The sequence below is a fragment of the Microcebus murinus genome, chromosome 2 (assembly GCF_040939455.1).
Source record: "Microcebus murinus isolate Inina chromosome 2, M.murinus_Inina_mat1.0, whole genome shotgun sequence".
Taxonomy (NCBI): domain Eukaryota; kingdom Metazoa; phylum Chordata; class Mammalia; order Primates; family Cheirogaleidae; genus Microcebus; species Microcebus murinus.
In genome coordinates, this window is record NC_134105.1 from 16,441,413 (window position 1) to 16,461,263 (window position 19,851).

The 19,851-nt window shown below is 41.6% G+C and overlaps 1 protein-coding gene across 2 annotated transcripts in view; it reads left to right on the plus strand.

Annotated features, from left to right (window-relative positions):
• Positions 1 to 3,256: 3,256 nt before the first annotated feature.
• RCAN3 (RCAN family member 3) overlaps positions 3,257 to 19,851 on the plus strand; it is a 39,115-nt gene continuing 22,520 nt past the window's right edge. Inside the window, exons 1-2 of one of the 2 annotated variants that reach the window (XM_075995127.1) lie at positions 3,257 to 3,353; positions 13,584 to 13,839. In XM_075995127.1, coding sequence (XP_075851242.1) covers positions 13,645 to 13,839 — 195 coding nt within the window. In that variant the 5' untranslated portion in view covers positions 3,257 to 3,353; positions 13,584 to 13,644. Of the gene's footprint in view, positions 3,354 to 3,638; positions 3,917 to 13,583; positions 13,840 to 19,851 lie in introns of those variants that run through there. The other variant, XM_075995123.1, reaches the window with a different exon arrangement.

A 19,851-nucleotide genomic window follows, 5' to 3' on the forward strand; every position in this document is an offset into this window, starting at 1 on the left:
ATTTAGTTAACTTCGCCTTTGAGATACAGCCAGAATCCTAATATTTCTCACCACTTCCAGCTTCATGACCCAGTCTAAGCAACAGGCACCTCTGGTCTGCACTATTGTACTTCCTTTTCCAAACCAGTATCACTGTCTTACTGCTCTTTATTCATTTCCCTTTCTTTAGTAATAGAAATTTGAATTTCCTTTGCTGAATGTGACCATGAGGGTCCCAGTAGATAATTGATCTAAGGAGAGTTTAGCAAAAGTTATATATAAAAGTGTGGGCAGGGTTGAAGGAAACAAGCAGGAATGATTGTATGATACCCTGAGGCTGGCAACAGAGGGGAGCCATCACCACCTCTAGGGCAGGAGAAGGGAGAATTTACCAGAACTAGGAGACAGTGCCTGTATGAAGAAGGTCACTTGACAGATGCTTCAGTAAATGTATGTAACTAACCAACCTGCAGCAACCTAGAAAAGAAGGGGCCAGTGGAATAACACCCTTACTTCATCCTCTGACCCTCGGATCTCGTTTCCGATGTCTTCTATTGGATGAATTCAACTGTAAGCCAGAGGACAAGGGACCTATCGAAGCAGTCCATGCAGGTTGGCCTGTTGAGGCACAAATCAGGAGGGAAATGGGTAGAGAGTAGATCTGGAGAGACCAACAGAAAATATCTGGCACAGGAAGCCACCTCTCCCCAATCCCAGTTCCTGAGATTTGAGAGGAGCTGACCTCACCCCAGCTCCAGAGGTGAGCACGTGAGCCAGGCCTGGGCTATCCGAATATCCCATGCCCTTTCTCAAGATAGTGGGTTAGTGATGCACAAATAACCTAAGTTAGACCAATGAGATGCAGTCCTGGGACTTTTTTTTTTTTTTTTTTTTTGAGACAGAGTCTCACTTTTGTTGTCCAGGCTAGAGTGAGTGCCGTGGCGTCAGCCTAGCTCACAGCAACCTCAAACTCCTGGGCTCAAGCGATCCTTCTGCCTCAGCCTCCCGAGTAGCTGGGACTACAGGCATGTGCCACCATGCCCGGCTAATTTTTTTATATATATATATATCAGTTGGCCAATTAATTTCTTTCTGTTTATAGTAGAGACAGGGTCTCGCTCTTGCTCAGGCTGGTTTTGAACTCCTGACCTTGAGCAATCCGCCCGCCTCGGCCTCCCAAGAGCTAGGATTACAGGCGTGAGCCACAGCGCCCGGCCAGTCCTGGGACTTTTGTTGATAGCGTGGGGGAAAAGAAACTGTCTGCTGGTAACGGTGTGATTTGAAGCCATCCTTCAAATCCTTCCATAGGGAAATGCAGCTTGAGAATGAAAAGCCAACACAGAAGGAAATAGAGTCAAGAAATGTAGATAAAAGACTAAATCCTGATGTCACAGTTTAACCCCCCCACCCACCCCCCACTCCCTGCCCACTCGGCTGCACAGTGGCTCAGACCTGTCATCCTAGCACTCTGGGAGGCCAAGGCGGGGAGGATCTCTCAAGGTCAGGAGTTCAAAACCAGCCCGAGCAAGAGCAAGACCCTGTCTCTACTAAAAAGAGAAAGAAATTAATTGGCCAACTAAAAATATATAGAAAAAATTAGCTGGGCATGGTGGCACATGCCTGTAGTCCCAGCTACTTGGGAGGCTGAGGCAGAAGGATTGCTTGAGCCCTGGAGTTTGAGGTTGCTGTGAGCTAGGCTGACACCACGGCACTCTGGCCCGGGCAACACAGTGAGACTCTGTCTCAAAAAATATAAATAAATAAATAAACCCCTGGATCCAGCCATGCCTGAAGCGCTAAACTTTTATGTTATGTGAGTCAATGAATTCCATTTGTTGCTTAATCCAGTTTGAATGATGTAATGCATGCAAAAAAAAAGAGAATCTTGAATAATACTCAATAATGCTTACCCCAAAGACCAACCCAAAGATATACCTATATGCCTCTAAATATGCTGTTATTTCCATAGAATGATCTGTTTCGTTTTCTACACCTAGAAAACTCCTAAATATCCTCTTAACTGCAAAGCCTTCCCTGACCTATGCAGGTAGGACTGCTCACTTCCTCTGCTTTGCCAGCACTTTGCAAACGTCTCTATTAGTGCAGGCACACAATTGTTATCACAATCACTGTTCCTCCCTACCTGTGAGCTCCTCCCTCAGCAGATCCTTATGGGTCTTACCTTTGCAAGCCCAACACCCCACACCAGGCCTAATACCTCAGGGAAACTGAGTTAAACAAGGCTAAACTGGTCTTTTGACCTAGGACCTCTCGGAGTCCCATTTTTGTGTTTATGTCTTCATGGACCCCCAAGCAGGGGCACAGAAGCAGCAGCTTCCAAACTCATTTGATGTAAAAACTCAATTTTTGCGTAAGTTGGAAAAATTTAGAGAAGAAAAAATTACTGCAGTTTCTTAGGGTGACCTTGACAAAAGCAGCAGCTTGCAATCAATACGTGTTAAATGAATGAAAGTGAAGAATTTGGTTAAGCCAAAGTGAGGAGCGGGAGAGAGGAGGGGTGACCTCTTGGACCTATCTCTGGAATGGTCTGGGGGCCAACTGCTAAGGAGCCATTGCGGTCATAACCCAACCCCGTTTCCTTGGTTTAAACCTAACAGCCATTAGATGCAGTCTGCACAATTTAGTCCATATTCCCACCCCGTGAGCAGGTGCTAACTGCCTGAGTGCCTTTGATTCTTACCTTCACTTTGCCCTAGAGGGGGCCATGAGTGAGTGATCAGGGCCGATTTTCTTCTAACTGCACATCCTTAAAGATGGGAACCGAGACAAGCTCCTTTCCTGCCGTGTCCCTGTTTCCCTCCCCTCGACCTAAGGGAAGAGACACCCGCTCCCTTCCAAGCTGGGCTCGGGTGCTTTGTAAACACAGCAACAACAACAACAGTAAAACCTGTCAGCGTAAGCACTGGCCCTACCAGTGCAACTCTGGGAAACTCACTGGACCGCTTAGAGCCTGGCTCTCGCACGCTCCCTCCGCAGGCTTCTGAGACAATCGCGCAAGACTGTTTGCGTGCGTCGGTGAAACAAAGCATTTAAAAAGGTAAACATCATTAGTATTGCGCATAAGGCACAGAGTGAGGGGTAGCAACAGGAAGAGGAGAACGGGGAGGAGGGTGAGCAGAAGGGGAGGCGGCGGAAGGGGAGAGCGGAGTGAGCAGGAGCAGGGGGAGGCGGCGGCGGCGGCGGCGTACCACCAGGGTTGAGTCCTGGGTGTGGAGTCCCACCCTGGGTGCTACCTACAGCTCAGCTTCCCACTGGCCACCTCGCCCCGGGCAATTCGGCACGAGGAAGCTGCCGCCCGTCTGTGAGGTGGGGCAGTAACATCCGGTTGGCTGGTTCCTGCGAGGTGAACTGAGGTAAAGCGCACGTAGTAACCGGCCCAGGGCGAGGTTCCGGTATTCCTGTTAACTAACTACTCTGTGACTGTCAACACTGGCCAGCAGGGAAAGGAGATAATCTACTTCTGGTCGCGGTGGAAAGCAATGAGGTCACCAGGGCCTTGTTTTCGGGGGTACCCAACGGGCCCGCCTCCGCCCCTTTTGAGGAGACCGAGACTCCGGAAGGAGGGGGCGGAGCGCGCGCGCCCGAGACGCCCCGCGCGCCCCCGCCCCGCCCCCGCGCGCCCCCGCCCCCGGCCGGCCTCGGGCGCCTGCGCCGGACGAGCGGGGGCGCGCGGGGTCCCGGGGGCGCGCGGTGCGGGCAGCCTAGCTCAGGCCCAGGCGCCGCCCGCGTCTCCGCCGAGTCTGCGGCTCCCGCGGGCGTCGAGGGCGAGGGCGTGGCGGGCGAGCTGCGGCGGCCGGCCCGGCTCCCGACGCTGCCCCGGCCCCGGCTCTGCCCCGGCGCGGGCCGCCGCGCGTCCGGCTCCCGCGCACCCAGCCGCCGCCGGGCCTCTCCGCTGCCTCCGGCCGGGCGGGCGCAGGTGAGTCTCCCTTCGCAGGCGGCGCCGGCGCGGGCGGCTCCGAGCCGGCTTGCGGCCGGCCGCCGTGGGACCGCGGGCGGGGGCGAAAAGTTAAAAAATAAATTTAAAAGAGAAGCCGCCGGGGATGCCGGGAGGCGCGGGCTGCCCCGAGCCGGGACCCCGCGGGTGCCGCCGCGGCCCTGCCTCCCGCCCCGACCCGGCGCCAGGCTCTTCGCGGGAGCCTCTGGGTGGTGTCCTGGAAAACAAAACCAAAATTAAAAAGAAAAAAATGTTTTCTCTCCTCCACCAGCAGCAGTTTTCTCCCACCAACTGCTTGACTCTTCGGCGAGCTGACAGGCCCAGCCCACCCCTGGGGGCCGTAAGGTGCGGGTAACACGGCGGCCAGAAGGTGCGCCCGCCCCTCTCGGTCTCCCTCGCCCGGTCCTCCAGGGTGCGGGGAGCGCCGCCTCGGCTGTCCCCCAACTTCTGGAAACTTGGGTATCTGCGTCTGTCCGCCGCCGGGACAGGTAGAGCAACAGACATCTGTTTCCAGGGTGCTTCGTGCCAGCTTCCGTGCAAAATCTGATCAGCTCCCTTAGAGATTAGGATTCCAGCGTGGGAAGCAGTTCAGACTCGTGTTTCACATGCAAACTAGGATTAAAGTGGTGTTTTCGTGCAGCGCCCAAAGCCAAAAATATGCGCTCCCCTTTTATCGAAAGCTACCTAGTGCGCCAAGTTCATCTGAACTTTTCATAAAAATTTCTGATGGGCTATGTGGCAAGAGAAGCAACTGATTTGTCTGTAGATGTGATTACATATGACTTAAAATAATTTATTTTAAGGCCATTTCCTTAGCTTTGGTTCAGTATATTGAACTGTTTAAACACATGATATTAAGAGTCAGGATCTAGATGTTTGTACATCAGACAAATTGGTTGGTTTTGGTGGGGGGTTTGTACTGGTATTCTAAAAATGGACATTCAATGCAGGAAGATTGTGGAAAGCCTGAAAACCAAGAGTCCCTTCTTTAGCCATGTCATCATCTTTACATTTTACTGCATTGGCAAACCTTTTCTTTCTTTACCTGGGAAGAGATTTCAGTGATTTTAGAATAAACGAGATTTTTCCTACTATAGAAATGTAACGTTTGCCAAGCTTTTAAATATGTGAACATTAGGTTAAAAAAAAATGAGGACATATACATCATGAAAAATATTGTGACTTGGAAAATATTGTGACTATGGAAAAAATATTGTGACTTGGAAAAATATTGTGATTGTTAGTCTTGAAACCTGTGAAATAGTAGAAGCTCTGAAGTTCGATACTGTTTGTTACTTCGACCTGAAAACCCACAGAAGGTGGAGGGCAGACAATGCTCTCCACCTTTTCCCAAGAATGTAGAGGTTATATTGAGAGGAAATGAGTTATGTACAGCAAAACAAAGAGCATCAGTCTTTTATAGCTCTACTTCAATTATTCTTTAAAGCCTGTTTTCATATGTTCTGACAGTTGATTTTTGTTTATTATCTATCTCATGCTAACAAATACCACTAATCCTGGTGTAGCAGGAACCTTGATAATAATAACAGGACCAATTCTAGATTATTTATGAAAACAGGGCAGACATCACTGAAACATACAAAATATAAAAATTGAATTTTCACCTCTTTATGATTGCACCAAATTTTTTTTACCATATCTACTAAAATATAGTAAAAGTCTACCTGTAAGTGGTGAATCAGGATCGAGTAGAAGGGAGGGGCTTCATGGTAGCCATTGAGAACCCCTACATTGACCATTCTGAGTGTTCATGTTTTTTTAAAAAAATCAGTACAATTTATAATTTAGAAGTTTTTAAAAGAAATTTAGTAATTCTGAGAATCTGTGAGTATTTATTTTATATATGAGAACAAATACGGAGAAGCAGAGTGGTCTTTCCAAAGTTATTCAGCAGGGCACTTATAAAGCTGGAAATGGAGCACTTGTTTGTATCCAGTATTGCTCAGTAGCATTTTGAACACATCATAAAATTTTAAAATGCGTCTAGCTAAGATACTAAAATGTTCACCAAGTTGGAAAGCATATTATTTTGAAAAATTACTTTTTTAAAATCCTGGAGGAAAATTTACCTTTTCCTGAGCAGAACAGAAAATGGAAGATCAACCCCATGTGCTTGACATTTTCCCTTGATGTACTACTTTTGTCAAAGGGCTTGTTGTAGCAGAGCAGATGGTCATGCTACTTGGAGTTTTTCCACTCATTTGATGTTTCCATGAAGAAACAATTTGCCAGAAGCCAGTTCGCTAGAGATGATACTAAACCCTTGTTAGCACAGACCTTTGCTTTCAGAAGCTGGTGCATATTTGGTTCAGCCCTTTCTGCTGGGCCAGTCATGATTTCTCTCTGTCGTTAACAGGGAACAGCTTCATTTGCTAATAGTGGGTGTGGGGCAAAGTTAGCAACAATTCCAGTAATACTCTCCTTACATATCTCTTTCTATTCAAATTTAACTGCATTTATGATGTCAAAAATTATGAAATGGTTGACAGTGTTGACTTAAGCTGTATCTAAAAAATCCTCATGACTTGTCATTAGCAAGAGAACCATCATGTAAATGATACTGTCTCACACTGCATGCGTTGCATTAGGACATAAAATTCTGTAAGGACCATAGAAAGGCACCATAGCCTGTTTCACCTAGCTCTCTGTTTTTAAATCTTTAAATGTTTTTATTCTGGAGCCATATTATTACCTCCAGTGGTTGCTCTAGAGCTCATTTTATTGCCATACCTACTGAATAGTTTCCTTGAAATGATACAAAGTGTTAGTTTTATTTTTGTTGGTTGGAACTATATCATTTGGGGATGGGTTTTTTCATTTTATTGTTTTAGTATCAGTTCCACCAATGATTCTGATACTCTTGGGGTCCTGTCAACCCAAGAGTGCATTAACATAGGTGGTGCCTATGTAAAAGTAATTGTTGAGGCCAGGCGCAGTGGCTCACGCCTGTAATCCTAGCACTCTGGGAGGCCGAGGCGGGCGGATTGCTCAATGTCAGAAGTTTGAAACCAGCCTGAGCAAGAGCGAGACCCCATCTCTACTATAAATAGAAAGAAATTAATTGGCCAACTAATATATATAGAAAAAATTAGCCAGGCATGGTGGCGCATGCCTGTAGTCCCAGCTACTCGGGAGGCTGAGGCAGCAGGATTGCTTGAGCCCAGGAGTTTGAGGTTGCTGTGAGCTAGGCTGACACCACAGCACTCACTCTAGCCTGGGCAACAAAGCGAGACTCTGTCTCAAAAATAAATAAATAAATAATAATTGTTGAGCACTAACTAAATGCAAAGCATTATTCTGAGCACTTAGCATGTATTCTCACATTTAATCCTCCTAATATCCTTATTGGATATGGATTATTATTATTATTCCCATTTTATAGTTATGGAAACAGAAAGAGGTGAAACAATTTACCTAATATATAGTACTTGGGGAGCCAGAGTTCAAATCTAGAAAGTCTGATTATGGAACCTGAATCTTTCTGGGGTATACATAAGGACTGTTCAGACTTATTTGTGTTACCATGGTATTTCAGCAATCCGTCCTTTTGAAGTGTATCAAATATACAGTGATGTATATGTGACGAAAGCATAGCAATAATACAAGATTATTGAAATATCTTAGAATAAAAAGCAAATAACAGTAATATAAAACATTGGAAGGTAAAATAGCTATATGGGACATTATTGGGATAACTGACAAAATTTGAATATAGATTATGAATTTGATAATAGTATTTATCAGTGTTAAATTTCCTGTTTTTGATAATTATATTGTGGGTTGTGTAAGAAAATTATCTTGTTCTTATATACTGAAGTATTTGGAAGTAAAAGGGGTATGCTCCATTTTACTTTCAGTAGTTCAAAAAATGCACATATATAAAAGTGGAGAGAGAATGATAAAGCAAATGGGCAAGATATAAGTATTAATAATTGGTAACTGGGTAAAGGATACAGCATACAGGGGTTCCTTGTACTATTCTTATAACTTCTGTTTGAAGTTACATCAAAAGAAAAAGGTACTCAAAATTGAAGGTAGAAAACAGGAAATGAAGGTGTAACATTCTAAGAATTTTTTTTTAAGTCAGGTGAAGGATTGTTTCCTGTACTCCGTCTCTCTCTTTCTCTTTTTTTGAGGGTTAGAAGAGAGAACTTGAAAAAACAAAAAAATCTTATCAAAAATATGTTGACTTTCTCAAAGTCTCAGAGCTCCCCAACTTGCCAACCTCCAAAAAACCAGGCACACTATTTTCCTCACCTCTTTTTAGTTGTCTGGGGGTAGGGGGATAGAAACATTAGTGCCTCTAGATAGCCCATTTTTAGTGATACTAACAGTTAAATTGAATTGATTTTATGAATTCCCTGCCTAAAAACCTTCAGTGGCATGCTGATATTGACTGGTTTTTACATCAAAATTCTGTAACCTTTTCATGGCAACCTGGCCCACACATACTGTACCTTTCTGACTTTGTCTCATGCTACTCCCACTTAAGACATTGCACTGTAGCCACACCCAATCACAAGGCCTTTGTACATAGAGATCTTTTTGCCTTCCTGTCTTTGTTCATATTCTGTTGGCTTTGCCTGGAATGCTCCCCATTTTCTTCCTGCTGAAACTTTATTCACCCTTGAAGTGTCATCATAATCACTTTGGGGAATCTGTCTCTAATCTCATCCAGGATTAAATTTTCCTTTGTCTTTCCTTTATCAGTGGGGTAATCACAATGCTGTCTGCTTTTATTCGGCAGTCCTTATCATAAGGCATATACTGTGAGCTAGAAACTATACCAGGGCCTGGGGTGATTTATAAACAAATAATCATAATGTAAGTATACAATAGAAAAACCAGCAAAGTGCTGTATAAGCTGCAAAGTCTACCTGACAATTTAGTCTTGGAAGAAAAGATTGTAATGAAAACCACAATGATATACAATACCATTCCCTCCCCCACAACCCCTTTCCAGATTAGAGATTTCTGGCACAATAATGAGAGGAATAAATTAAAAACAATTATAGTACCTGTAGGCTACCCAGGTAGAAGTTCAATAGAAAGCTGACAACACAAGACTAGAACTCAGGGGAGAGGCTTGGTATATAAATTTGAAAGTAGTCATATACGTCAGTGATTTTCAGTGTGTGTAGGCAGGAACGACCAAGAGGCAGATCAGAACCTCTTGAGGACATGGTATCTTTTCTAAACTATCCATCCTCTTCATTGCCCAAGATTCCACTCTTGCTTCTCCCTCAACTGTGGTGACATCCTTCCTGGCTTAGGATCATTGTGTGAAATGAGAGACAGCATTGACTGGGGGGGGGGGGGTGTGCGCATGCAAGCCAACGGGAGGCAGAAACTAAGTTGAGAACCACTGTGGTTCGGCAGTTAAATGCCCCAGTGTGGATAAAACCACCCAGGAGAGTAAGATAAGGAAGAGGATGAGGATGAAACCTCAAAGAGACCAAGTTTTAAAGCAGGAGTAAAGAAAGAGGAGCCAGTGAAAAAACAGTGGGTGAGGAAGATACAGAAAGGACCAGGACCCAGAAGGCAAGGGCACAGAGAGGTGTAAGAATGAATGGAATGGGCCACAGGTCATGTGCTGCAGAGATAGGCTAAGACCTGAAATTAGGTTCCAACTACAGGCATACCTCAGAGATATCCCGGGTTCTGTTCCAGACCACTGCAATAAAGCAAGTCATGTGAATTTTTTGGTGTCCCAGTGCATATAAAAATTATGTTCACACTGCACTGTAGTCTCAAGTATGCAATAACATTATGTCTAAAACAACAATGTATATACTTTAATTTAAAAATACATCATCGCTAAAAAATGCTAATGATCATCCGGGCCTTCAGTGAGTGTACTCTTTGCTGGTGGCAGCCTTGCCAAGATGTCAATGGCTGCGGACTATCAGGGTGGTGGTTGCTGAAGGTTGGGGTGGTGTGGCAATTCCTTAAAATAAGACAACTAAGTTTGCCACGTTGGTTGGCTCTTCCTTTCACAAAAGCTGTCTCTGTAGCGATGTTGTTTGATAGCATTTTACCCACAACAGAACTTCTTCCAAAATGGGAGTCCATCCTCTGAAATCCTGCTGCTGCTTTGTCAAGCTAAGTGTATGCAATATTCTAAATCTTCTAGTGTCATTTTAACAATGTTCACATCATCTTCACCGGAGTAGATCCCATCTCAAGAAACCACTTTCTTTGCTCATCCAGAAGAAGCAACTCCTCATCCATTCAAGTTTTAAAATGAGATTACCGCAATTCAGTCACATCTTCAGACTCCACTTCTGATTCTAGTTCTCTTGCAGTTACCTTCTCCCCTGAAGTATTGAACTCCTCAAAGTCATCCATGAGGGTTGGAATCAACTTCTTCCAAACTCTGATTAATGTTGGTTGTTGGACCTCCTCCCATGAATCATAAAGTGTTCTTATTGACATCTAGAACGGTGAATCCTTTCCAGAAGGTTTCAGTTTACTTTGCCCAGATCCATCAGAGGAATCACTATCTATGGCAGCAAAAATATATATTACAGAATATATTTCTTACAAAATATATTTCTTAAATAATAAGACTTAAAAGTCATAAGCCTTGAACCATGGGCTGCAGAATTATTGTGTTAGCAGTTCTGAAAACAATATTAATCTTCTTGTACATCTCCTTCAGAGCTCTTGGAAGACCTAGTGCATTGTCAGAGAGCACTAAGAGATCTTTTCTTCTGAGCAGTAGGTCTCAACAGTGGGCTTAAAACATTTACTAAACCATGCTGTAAACATGCTGTTCCCATTAATAGAGCACAGGCAGAGTAAGATTTAGCATAATTCTTAGGGGCCCTAGGATTTTTGGAATTGTATATGAGCATTGGCTTCAATTTAAAGCCACCAGCTACATTAGCCCCCTAGTAAGAGAGTCAGCCTGTCCTTTGAAGTTTTGAAGCCAGGCATTAACTTCTCCCCTAGCTGTGAAAGTCCTAGATGGCAGCTTCTTCCAAGAGAAGGCTGTTTCATCTACATTGAAAACCTGTTGTTTAGTGTAGTCACCTTCATCAGTGATTTTAGCTAGATCTTGTGGATAAACTTGCTGCACTTCTACATCAGCAGCACTTTGCTGCTTCACCTTGCACTTCTGTGTTACGGAGATGGCTCCTTTCCTTAAACCTCAAACCAACCTCTGCTAGCTTCAGACATCTGCTGCAGCTTCCTCACCTCTCAGCCTTCATAGAATTGAAGAGAGTCAAGTCTTTGCTCTGGAGGCTTTGGCTTAAGGGAGGGTTGTGGTTGGATTGATCTTTTATCCAAACCGTTAAAACTTTCTCCATATCAACAACAAAGCTATATTGCTTTATTCGCACAAATTCATGTAAGAAGTGGAATAGCTCTTTTAATTCTCTTCAAGAACTTTTCCTTTGCATGCACAACTTGGCTAACTGGTGCAAAAAGCCTCGCTTTTGGCCTGTCTTGGCTTTCAATATGCCTTCCTCACTAAGCTTGATAATTGCTAGATTTCGATTTAAAGTGAGAGATGTGTGACTCTTCCCTAACACTCATAGGCCATTGTAGAGTTATTAATTGGCCTTATTTCAATATTGTTGTGTCTCAGGGAATAGGAAGGTCTAAGGAGCGGGAGAGAGACAGGGAACGATTAGTTGGTGCAGCAGAGAGCACACACACATTTATCCATTCGCTGTCATATTGGCATAGTCTGTGGCGCCCCAAAACAATTACAGCAGTAACACCAAAGATCAGTAATCACAGATCTCCATAACAGATATGATAATAGTGAAAAAATTTGAAATATTGTAAGAATTAGCAGAATGTGACACAAAAATGACACCAGTGGACTTGCTTGGTGCAGGATTGCTACAAACCTTCCATTTGTAAAAAACACAGTTATCTATGGAGGGCAGTAAAGTGCAAGAAAATAAAGTATGCATGTGTAAGGAAACCATCACTCTGCATTATGAGGGCAGCTATAGCCAGAAGGAGGTGGCCGAGGACTAACTACGCTGAATTCAGGAGTCGAGGAAGGGAGAGCAGCAAATACAGGTCACGACCTTTCCCAGGTAGTTGGTAGGAAAGGTGAAGGAGAAACAGAGAGGGGGCATAAGGGGAAGGTAGACTACAAAGGGTGGGGGCATAGCACTCAATGGAACAGGGTCTTCTAGGAGAGTGGAGTGGTCAGCACTATTGAGGATAAATCTGTGCTTTGGTGGGAATTGCTTGTGGGTAGTAACCATGTCTATTCATCTAGTATCCCCCAAAACCAAGCAGTAGGCACTCAGCAAATGTTTATAAAGATAAGTAAAGATTTGACTTTTTAGAATTAGTCTCGATTGATATAGTTACAGAAAACACTGTTTTTATCCTGTAATTACCACTCTGGAATGTACTCTTGTGGGCTTGTGTTGTTTGAAATAAAAGGGAAAATCAGAGATTAGGTACTCTTGAGGTAGTCATAATCATGATCACATGATTCATTTTTCTGTGCTTGTTACATTTTTCTGTGCTTGTTAGGTATTTCTTAAATTCTGTGTTGGCAGCTTGAAGTGTATTATGTCCGAGGTGCTCTGCTTGGTGGGTGTGAAGCGCAGCTCATTAGAGGAGCTGCACATGCACATAAACAGTCCATATGACACTTTTAGCTCCAGGAGTTTGGCTTCAAATTAGTGATTTTTAAAAGTTCAGAAAAACAGCTGGGCACGCGATGGCTCTTGCCTGTAATCCTACCACTTTGGGAGGCCGGAGTAGGGGGCAGGGGGGATTGCTTGAGGCCAGGAGTTCGAGACCAGCCAGAGCGATAGCAAGACCCTGTCTCTACAAAAAATAGAAAAATTAGCCAGATGTGGTGGCACGCACCTGTAGTTCTAGCTACTTGGGAGGCTGGGGCAGAAGGATCACTTGAACCCAGGAGTTTGAGGTTGCAGTGAGCTACAATGACGCCACGGCACTCTACCCAGTGCAATGGGTGGGTGAAACTGTCTCAAAAAATAAATAAATGAAAGTTCAGAAAAATGACCTTTTTAATTATATTCTATGTTAAATTTTACATACTGTAAATGTTTCTAATATTAACAAAGGCCAATTTTATAGACAACTTTTCATTTTGTGCAACTTAATTCTTTGAGAATATATTCCAAAAGAACAAATTGGTTAAGGAAGGTAAAATCAGCTCATCACAGACCATATTTCAGGGTGCAGATGGTGAATGAATCAGTGTGGGTTTTACTCTGCTGTGCCAGTTTCAGTGTTGTAGACCCAAAACTGAAAACAAATATGTGAAGGCCATTCTGGTTCACATTTTTCTTCCTAGTGCTTATAAACTAGGGTATATATTGATACTATCTCATTTTATATTATCCTTTTTTTTTTCCAGTTTCACCAGAAAACGTACTGCCTTTTTTTCTCAATATATCATTGCCAGTGAAATATATTATGTAAAATATGCTAAGCAAATCAAATTAGTGTATATAGAATTCATTTATGAAGACTGTTATGAGTTGATTTAAATGCTGATTTATCTTTCCTGAATAAAATTGCTCACGTGATGAGTTGCTATCTTGAGAAATTGATTGATTGGAACATTATTGGCCTTTAAATTTTATCTATAACTGTGGTGTTTTTTTCTTTTTTACAGTAAGTGCCTGATAGACATCCTAGTACTTTACAAACGGAAAAAAAACAGCTTTTAGGAGATAATGTTAAGGGACACTATGAAATCTTGGAATGACAGCCAGTCAGATCTCTGTAGCAGTGACCAAGAAGAGGAAGAAGAAATGATTTTTGGTGAAAATGAAGATGATTTGGAAGAGATGATGGATTTAAGTGATCTGCCTACCTCACTTTTTGCCTGCAGTGTCCATGAAGCAGTGTTTGAGGTGCAAGAGCAGAAGGTAGGCATACATCCGCCCTTGTGTTGAATATATATATGTGCATTTGGGAAAACAGAGCTTTACTGGCCAATGATAAAGTAAGTACGGAAAGTGCATGCCAACCTTTAGAGGTTGCTATAGCATTTTTGTTGTATTTTGGAAGCATATCAGTCTGCAGTAGACAGGAAATATTTAAAAACCAGTTCTTCACAAATATTTTGAGAAGCACTAGCTTTTAATGGATTCTGAATCAAGTCTTATTAAATCCATTTGTTTATGCGTAGATTTATGGAGATTATAGTTAAAGAAAAGCTCATGATATTTAACTTGTCTTCTTATTACTTGAGAGTGCATTCACAAAAGAAAGAATTCAGCTTTTCTTGGGGCTAATTACATACAACCTATTAGGACTATTTATAATTTCATTGCAACAAAATTATTATTTTTTGTATTACTTTTTATAACTTGACTGGAGAAAATGACTAGGTTTATTATTTTAAAGGTTACTCTCCTTTGGTTTATTTATTTACCTGGAAAGATAGGGATTGTGTGTGTGTGCGTTTCTATCATAACTTCACAAAAGCCTATAGGTCTTAGTTTACAAAAGTGAAATATTTCTGCCATTGATATACATTTTCCATGTTCTGAGACTTTTTCTCAAAATACTATCACAGGCCCTTTAATATTCTATCTGTGCACTAAAAATATTTTCCATGCAGTGACTTTCTTGGAGCAGAACTTCCATACAGTTTAACTCAGTACATCCTTGATTGCCTACAATGTGTGAGGCATTGCATCAGCGGCTTCCAGGGATAGAGCACTAATCATACAGCTTCTGCCTCTCAGGATTTACAGTCTGTGGTAGGGATGACTGTGCCTTTATAAACACTTGAGAGTACAATGAGGTATCACAGGAGAGAGGACAACAGCCGGTTGGAATAAGAGATCTCATAGGGAGATGGCACTGGAGAAAAGCTATGAGAGCTGGATAGGATTTTAGCAAGGAAGCAAAAGGGAATTTCATCCAAAGGTGACAGAATGAGCAAAAGAGTAGACTCAGGATAATGTGGGCTGTGTCAGGGAGTAGCAAGCAGTTCTGTGTGGTTGGCGCATAGGTGATACAGGGCAGAAATGAAGAGAAATCAGGTTGGAAAGATGGGTGTGGGGCCATCCTGCAAAACACTGTGAATGTCAGGCTCAGGTGCTTGTCCTTCCAGGAGTGGCAATCAACTCCACAGTAGGAAGATCCGCCACTGCTTGTAGGGGGCAGAGTGGTGGGAGGAGATCCTAGCGCAGGGACCAGTGAGGAAGCTGAGCCCCTAGGGCAGGGACCAGCAAGGGAGCTGAGGCCCTAGGGCAGGGACCAACGAGGAAGCTGAGACTCTAGGCAGGGACCAGCGAGGAAGTTCCCCAAGTAGACCTGCCTGGAGATGAGGGACCCCGATGTGGAGGAAAGGAGAGGGCAACAGTTGCCAGTTTTCTGTCTTTGGGGATTGTTTTCATTTACAAATACTATTTTATTTTCCAAGTTCAGTCATAATGTAGAAATTTTGAAATCATCCTTTCCAAAGCTCTAAATTTTTGTGTTATAAATAAGTTAACCTTTTTTTATTTGTCACTGTAAGAAACTAGACATATTATCAGCTTGTCTTAAAATTATATTCATAAAAATTCTTTCAGGAAACCTCAGAATCTTATCTGCTTCAACTTTTTAATGGTAGCCTGGGAAATTTTTAACTTGCCAAAGGGGTTAGTTCTTATTGTTTTTCATTTTTAAAACCATTTTGGGATTATATCTAACCTAAATTTATACCTGAAATCATCTCAGCAGAAATTCTAGTGGCAGCAGCTGAGTGGACTTCAAATAGTGAATTTTATATAATAGTGTTAATAGTAATATCTGAAACTGTAAAATATAAATTGTTTATATTATAAAGTTATCTGTAGATAACTGGATATAAAATGTGGGCAGAATCAAATGTTTTCTTTATGTTTTTCTTCTATCAGTGTCTTATAATTTCTGGAATCACCTGTTTATTCAGGTCGTTCACATAGATGCAAAAACAAAACAGATGCTTCTGATGGATAAGAGGCTGAATCCTGATTGCAATTAAACACTTTATTTTCAAAAGAATTTTTTCTTCTGGCCTGAAAAGGTTTTTGTCTTTATAATCTTCTAATTGCTGGAACAAGCTTTTGCATCGTTTTGAATAGTAGGATAAATATCACAGATCCTATTATCATATGAAGGTAAATCTTCATTTTAGATTATTAGATTTTGGCTCTAGATTTTCATCAATATTTCTTAAAAATAAGTGTGCCTATGGGGGATAATAAACCATAAGAAAATAAACTAAGAAAAATAAACCGAGGAAAAGGCTTATCTTTCCATCCACATTTCCTCAGCAGCAGGGTTGTTAATTTTATGCATGTGCTCAGCTAATCAATATCTCTGTCAGGAGCGCTGCAGATTTAGTACCTCATTTTTCTTTGACAGATTTGGATTTGTCCCAGTGTGATTATATTTGCTTGTTTGCTGTTTTTAACTCCAGTTTTCCCTTTCTTAAAATAAGGAAAAATTGGTCTCTTTTCTGATTTGAACATGAGGAGTTTTCAAAATATAATTTAGGTTTTTTTAATGTGAAAAATAGGACTGTTCTTTACACTGTAGGTCTGTGTGTCTGAGGGAATACAGTAAACATTAATGCAAAGCAATATTCTACACAGGACTGACTTTATGAAGAAATGCAGCGTGGCTTTTGGAAGGTACTCCCTTACAAAGCGCTGTTCTTTGTATATGAAACTGTTCCTACTGACCTACTCACCATAGGACGTTGGATTGCAGTTTTTCTGGTGCCGATGATTGGGATATGCTAAGATACCTCTGCCTGCTCTCCTGGTCCTGCTCTTTGATCAGTGACATTGAGCATCTAATTGAGTTCCCAGTGCAAAGTAGCAACTGTTAAATGTTTGTTGAACGAATGGCTTCTGTAATAATGGTTGTTGAGGATTAGTGATGCAGTGCCATAATCAAGAAGCAGAATTATGAGCTGAAATAAAGTAGTGCATAGAGGATTTAATCTGAAATTATGCTCCCAGTTACACTGGCCCAAATTCCTTTGAGGTCTGTGTGATCATATATACTATTTAAATCTTTCTATCAAGCATTTGATTCTATACCCTCCATTTAAAAAATGAAGAATAGAAAATATTATTTAAGAAAGGAGGTTAATTGGTGGTTAACTGAGTGAGTGGATCCTCTGATTTTTAGGCTAAATCAGTTGTTGAGTGTTCTAGCATATCCTTTAACCCAGAAAAAGTAAAATCCTTTGAGGAAAGTACTGTTGTAAATTTGAGAAAGAGCATTCAAAGGAGGAATGTTTACATTATAGGGAACTGTATTTTTAACAGAGCCTGGAATGTCATAAAGAATCAGTAAATGTTTAATTGAATTTATAGTGTTCTTCTGGCCAAGAATTAGTAAAATTTAGTTAGCTTAAAGGCTTGATTAAATACTGGAGAATCATAGAAGCTAGAGGGAATCTTAGTCAATTCTCTGTTTTGTATAGTGGGTTTAGAGTCATAAAGTAATACAGCTTGCTTTAAAATTCATTTTTCACTTACACTGAAAACTATAAAACATTGCTGAAAGAAATTAAAGAAGACACAAATAAATGGGAAGAGATTGTGTCCATGGACTAGAAAAAAGATGTCAGTACTACCCAAAGAAATATACAGATTGAACTAAATCCCTATCAAAATCCTAATGATGTTTTTTGCAAGAAATAGAGAAACCTACTCTGAAATTCATATGGAATCTCAAGGAACTCTATATAGCCAACACAGTCTTGAAAATGAAGAAAAAAGTTGGAGGACTCATGCTTCCTGATTTCAAAATTTATTACAAAGCCACCGTAATCAAAACAATGTAATACTGGTGTAAAGACAAACATGTAGACCAATGGAATAGAATAGAATAAACCCAGAAATGAACCTTTATATATATGGTCAAATGATTTTCAACAAGGATGCCAAGACCATTCTATGGGGAAAGGACAGTCTTTTCAACAAACAGTGCTAGGAAAACTGGATATCCACATGCAAAAAGATTAACTTGGGCCCTTGCTTTATATCAAATAAAACATTGACTCAAATTGGATCAAAGATGCCTGTAGTCCCAGCTACTCAGGAGGCTGAAGTGAGAGGATCATTTGAGCCCAAGAGTTCAAGGCCAGCCTGGGCAACATAGTGTGACCCCCATCTCTTTAAAAGAAAAAAAATAGAATCAAAGACCTAAATGCTAAAACTGAAACTGAAAGTCTTAGAAGAAAATATAGGGGAAAATCCTCATGGTATTGGATTTGACAATGATTTCTTGGGTGTGACATCAAAGCACAAGCAACAAAAGAAAAAATAGATAAATTGAACTTAAAAATGTGCACCAAAGGACACTATCAGCAGAGTTTAATGCAACCTACAGAATGGGAGAAAACATTTGCAAATCACATATCTGATAAGGGATTAACATCCAGGATATATAAAGAACTCCTAAAATTCGACAACAAAAAACCCCAGACAACCCAATTGCAATATGGGCAAAGGACTTAAATAGATATTTCTTCAAAGAAGATATATAAATGACCAGTAAACTCAACATCACTAATTATTAGGCAAATACAAATCAACTGTAATCCTAGCACTCTGGGAGCCCAAGGTGGGCGGATTGCTCAAGGTTAGGAGTTCAAGACCAGCCTGAGCAAGAGTAAGACCCCATTCTGTATTCCTGCTTATATTTAAAAAAAAAAAAAAAAGAGTAAGACCCCGTCTCTACTAAAAATAGAAAGAAATTAATTGGCCAACTAAAAATATATATAGAAAAAAATTAGCCAGGCATGGTGGCGGATGCCTGTAGTCCCAGCTACTCGGGAGGCTGAGGCAGTAGGACTGCTTGAGCCCAGGAGTTTGAGGTTGCTGTGAGCTAGGGTGATGCCACGGCACTGTAGCCTGGGCAAGAATGAGACTCTGTTTCAAAAGGAAAAAAAAAAAGAACAAATCAAAACCACAGTGAGATACCACTTCATATCCATTAGGATGGCTGTCATAAAAAAAGAAAACAAGTGTTGACAGGGATATAGAAAAATTGGACCTATATATGCATTGCTGGTATAAAATGATACAGCTCTTGTGGAAAACTGTGGCAATTACTTAAAAAATTAAATGTAGAATTACCATATGATCCACCAGTTCTACTTATGGGAACAAAATAGTTGAAAGCAGGGACTTGGACAAATATTTGTACACCCATGGTCATAGCAGCATAATTCATAATAGCCAAAAGGTAGAAACAACCCAGATGTTCATCAGTTGATGAATGGATAAACAAAATGTGATATATACATACAATGGAATATTATTCGGCCTTAATGAGGAATAAGTTCTGATACATGGTACAGCATGGATGAACCTTAAAGACATTATGATAAATGGAATAATCCAGACTTTAGAGGACAAATACTCTATGATTCCACTTTATATGAGGTACCTAGAGTTGTCAAATTCGTAGAGATAGAAAATAAAATATTGGTTGCCTGGGGATGGGAGAAGGGGAGTTTAGTGGGTCGAGAGTTTGTTCGGGATGATGGGAAAGTTCTTGAGTTGGCTTTGGTGATGATCATACAACAATATGAATATACTTTTTTTTTTTAGTCAGTCTCACTCTTGATTTTTTAACTTGAGTGGTCAGGGAGGGCCAATCTGAAGAAGTTATAACTTTGGAGGTCAGAGCTAAATCTATAGTCCCCAACCCCCAGGCCATGGACCAGTATCTACCTGTGGCCTGTTAGGAACCAGGCTGCACAGCAGAAAGTGAGAGGTAGGTGAGCAAGTGAAGCTTCATCTGTATTTACAGCTGCTCCCTATCAATTGCGTCACTGCATAAGCTCCGCCTCCTGTCAGATAGGAGCACAAACCCTCCTGTAAACTGCGCATTCCAGGGACCTAGGTTGTGGCTCCTTATGAGAATCTAATGCCTGA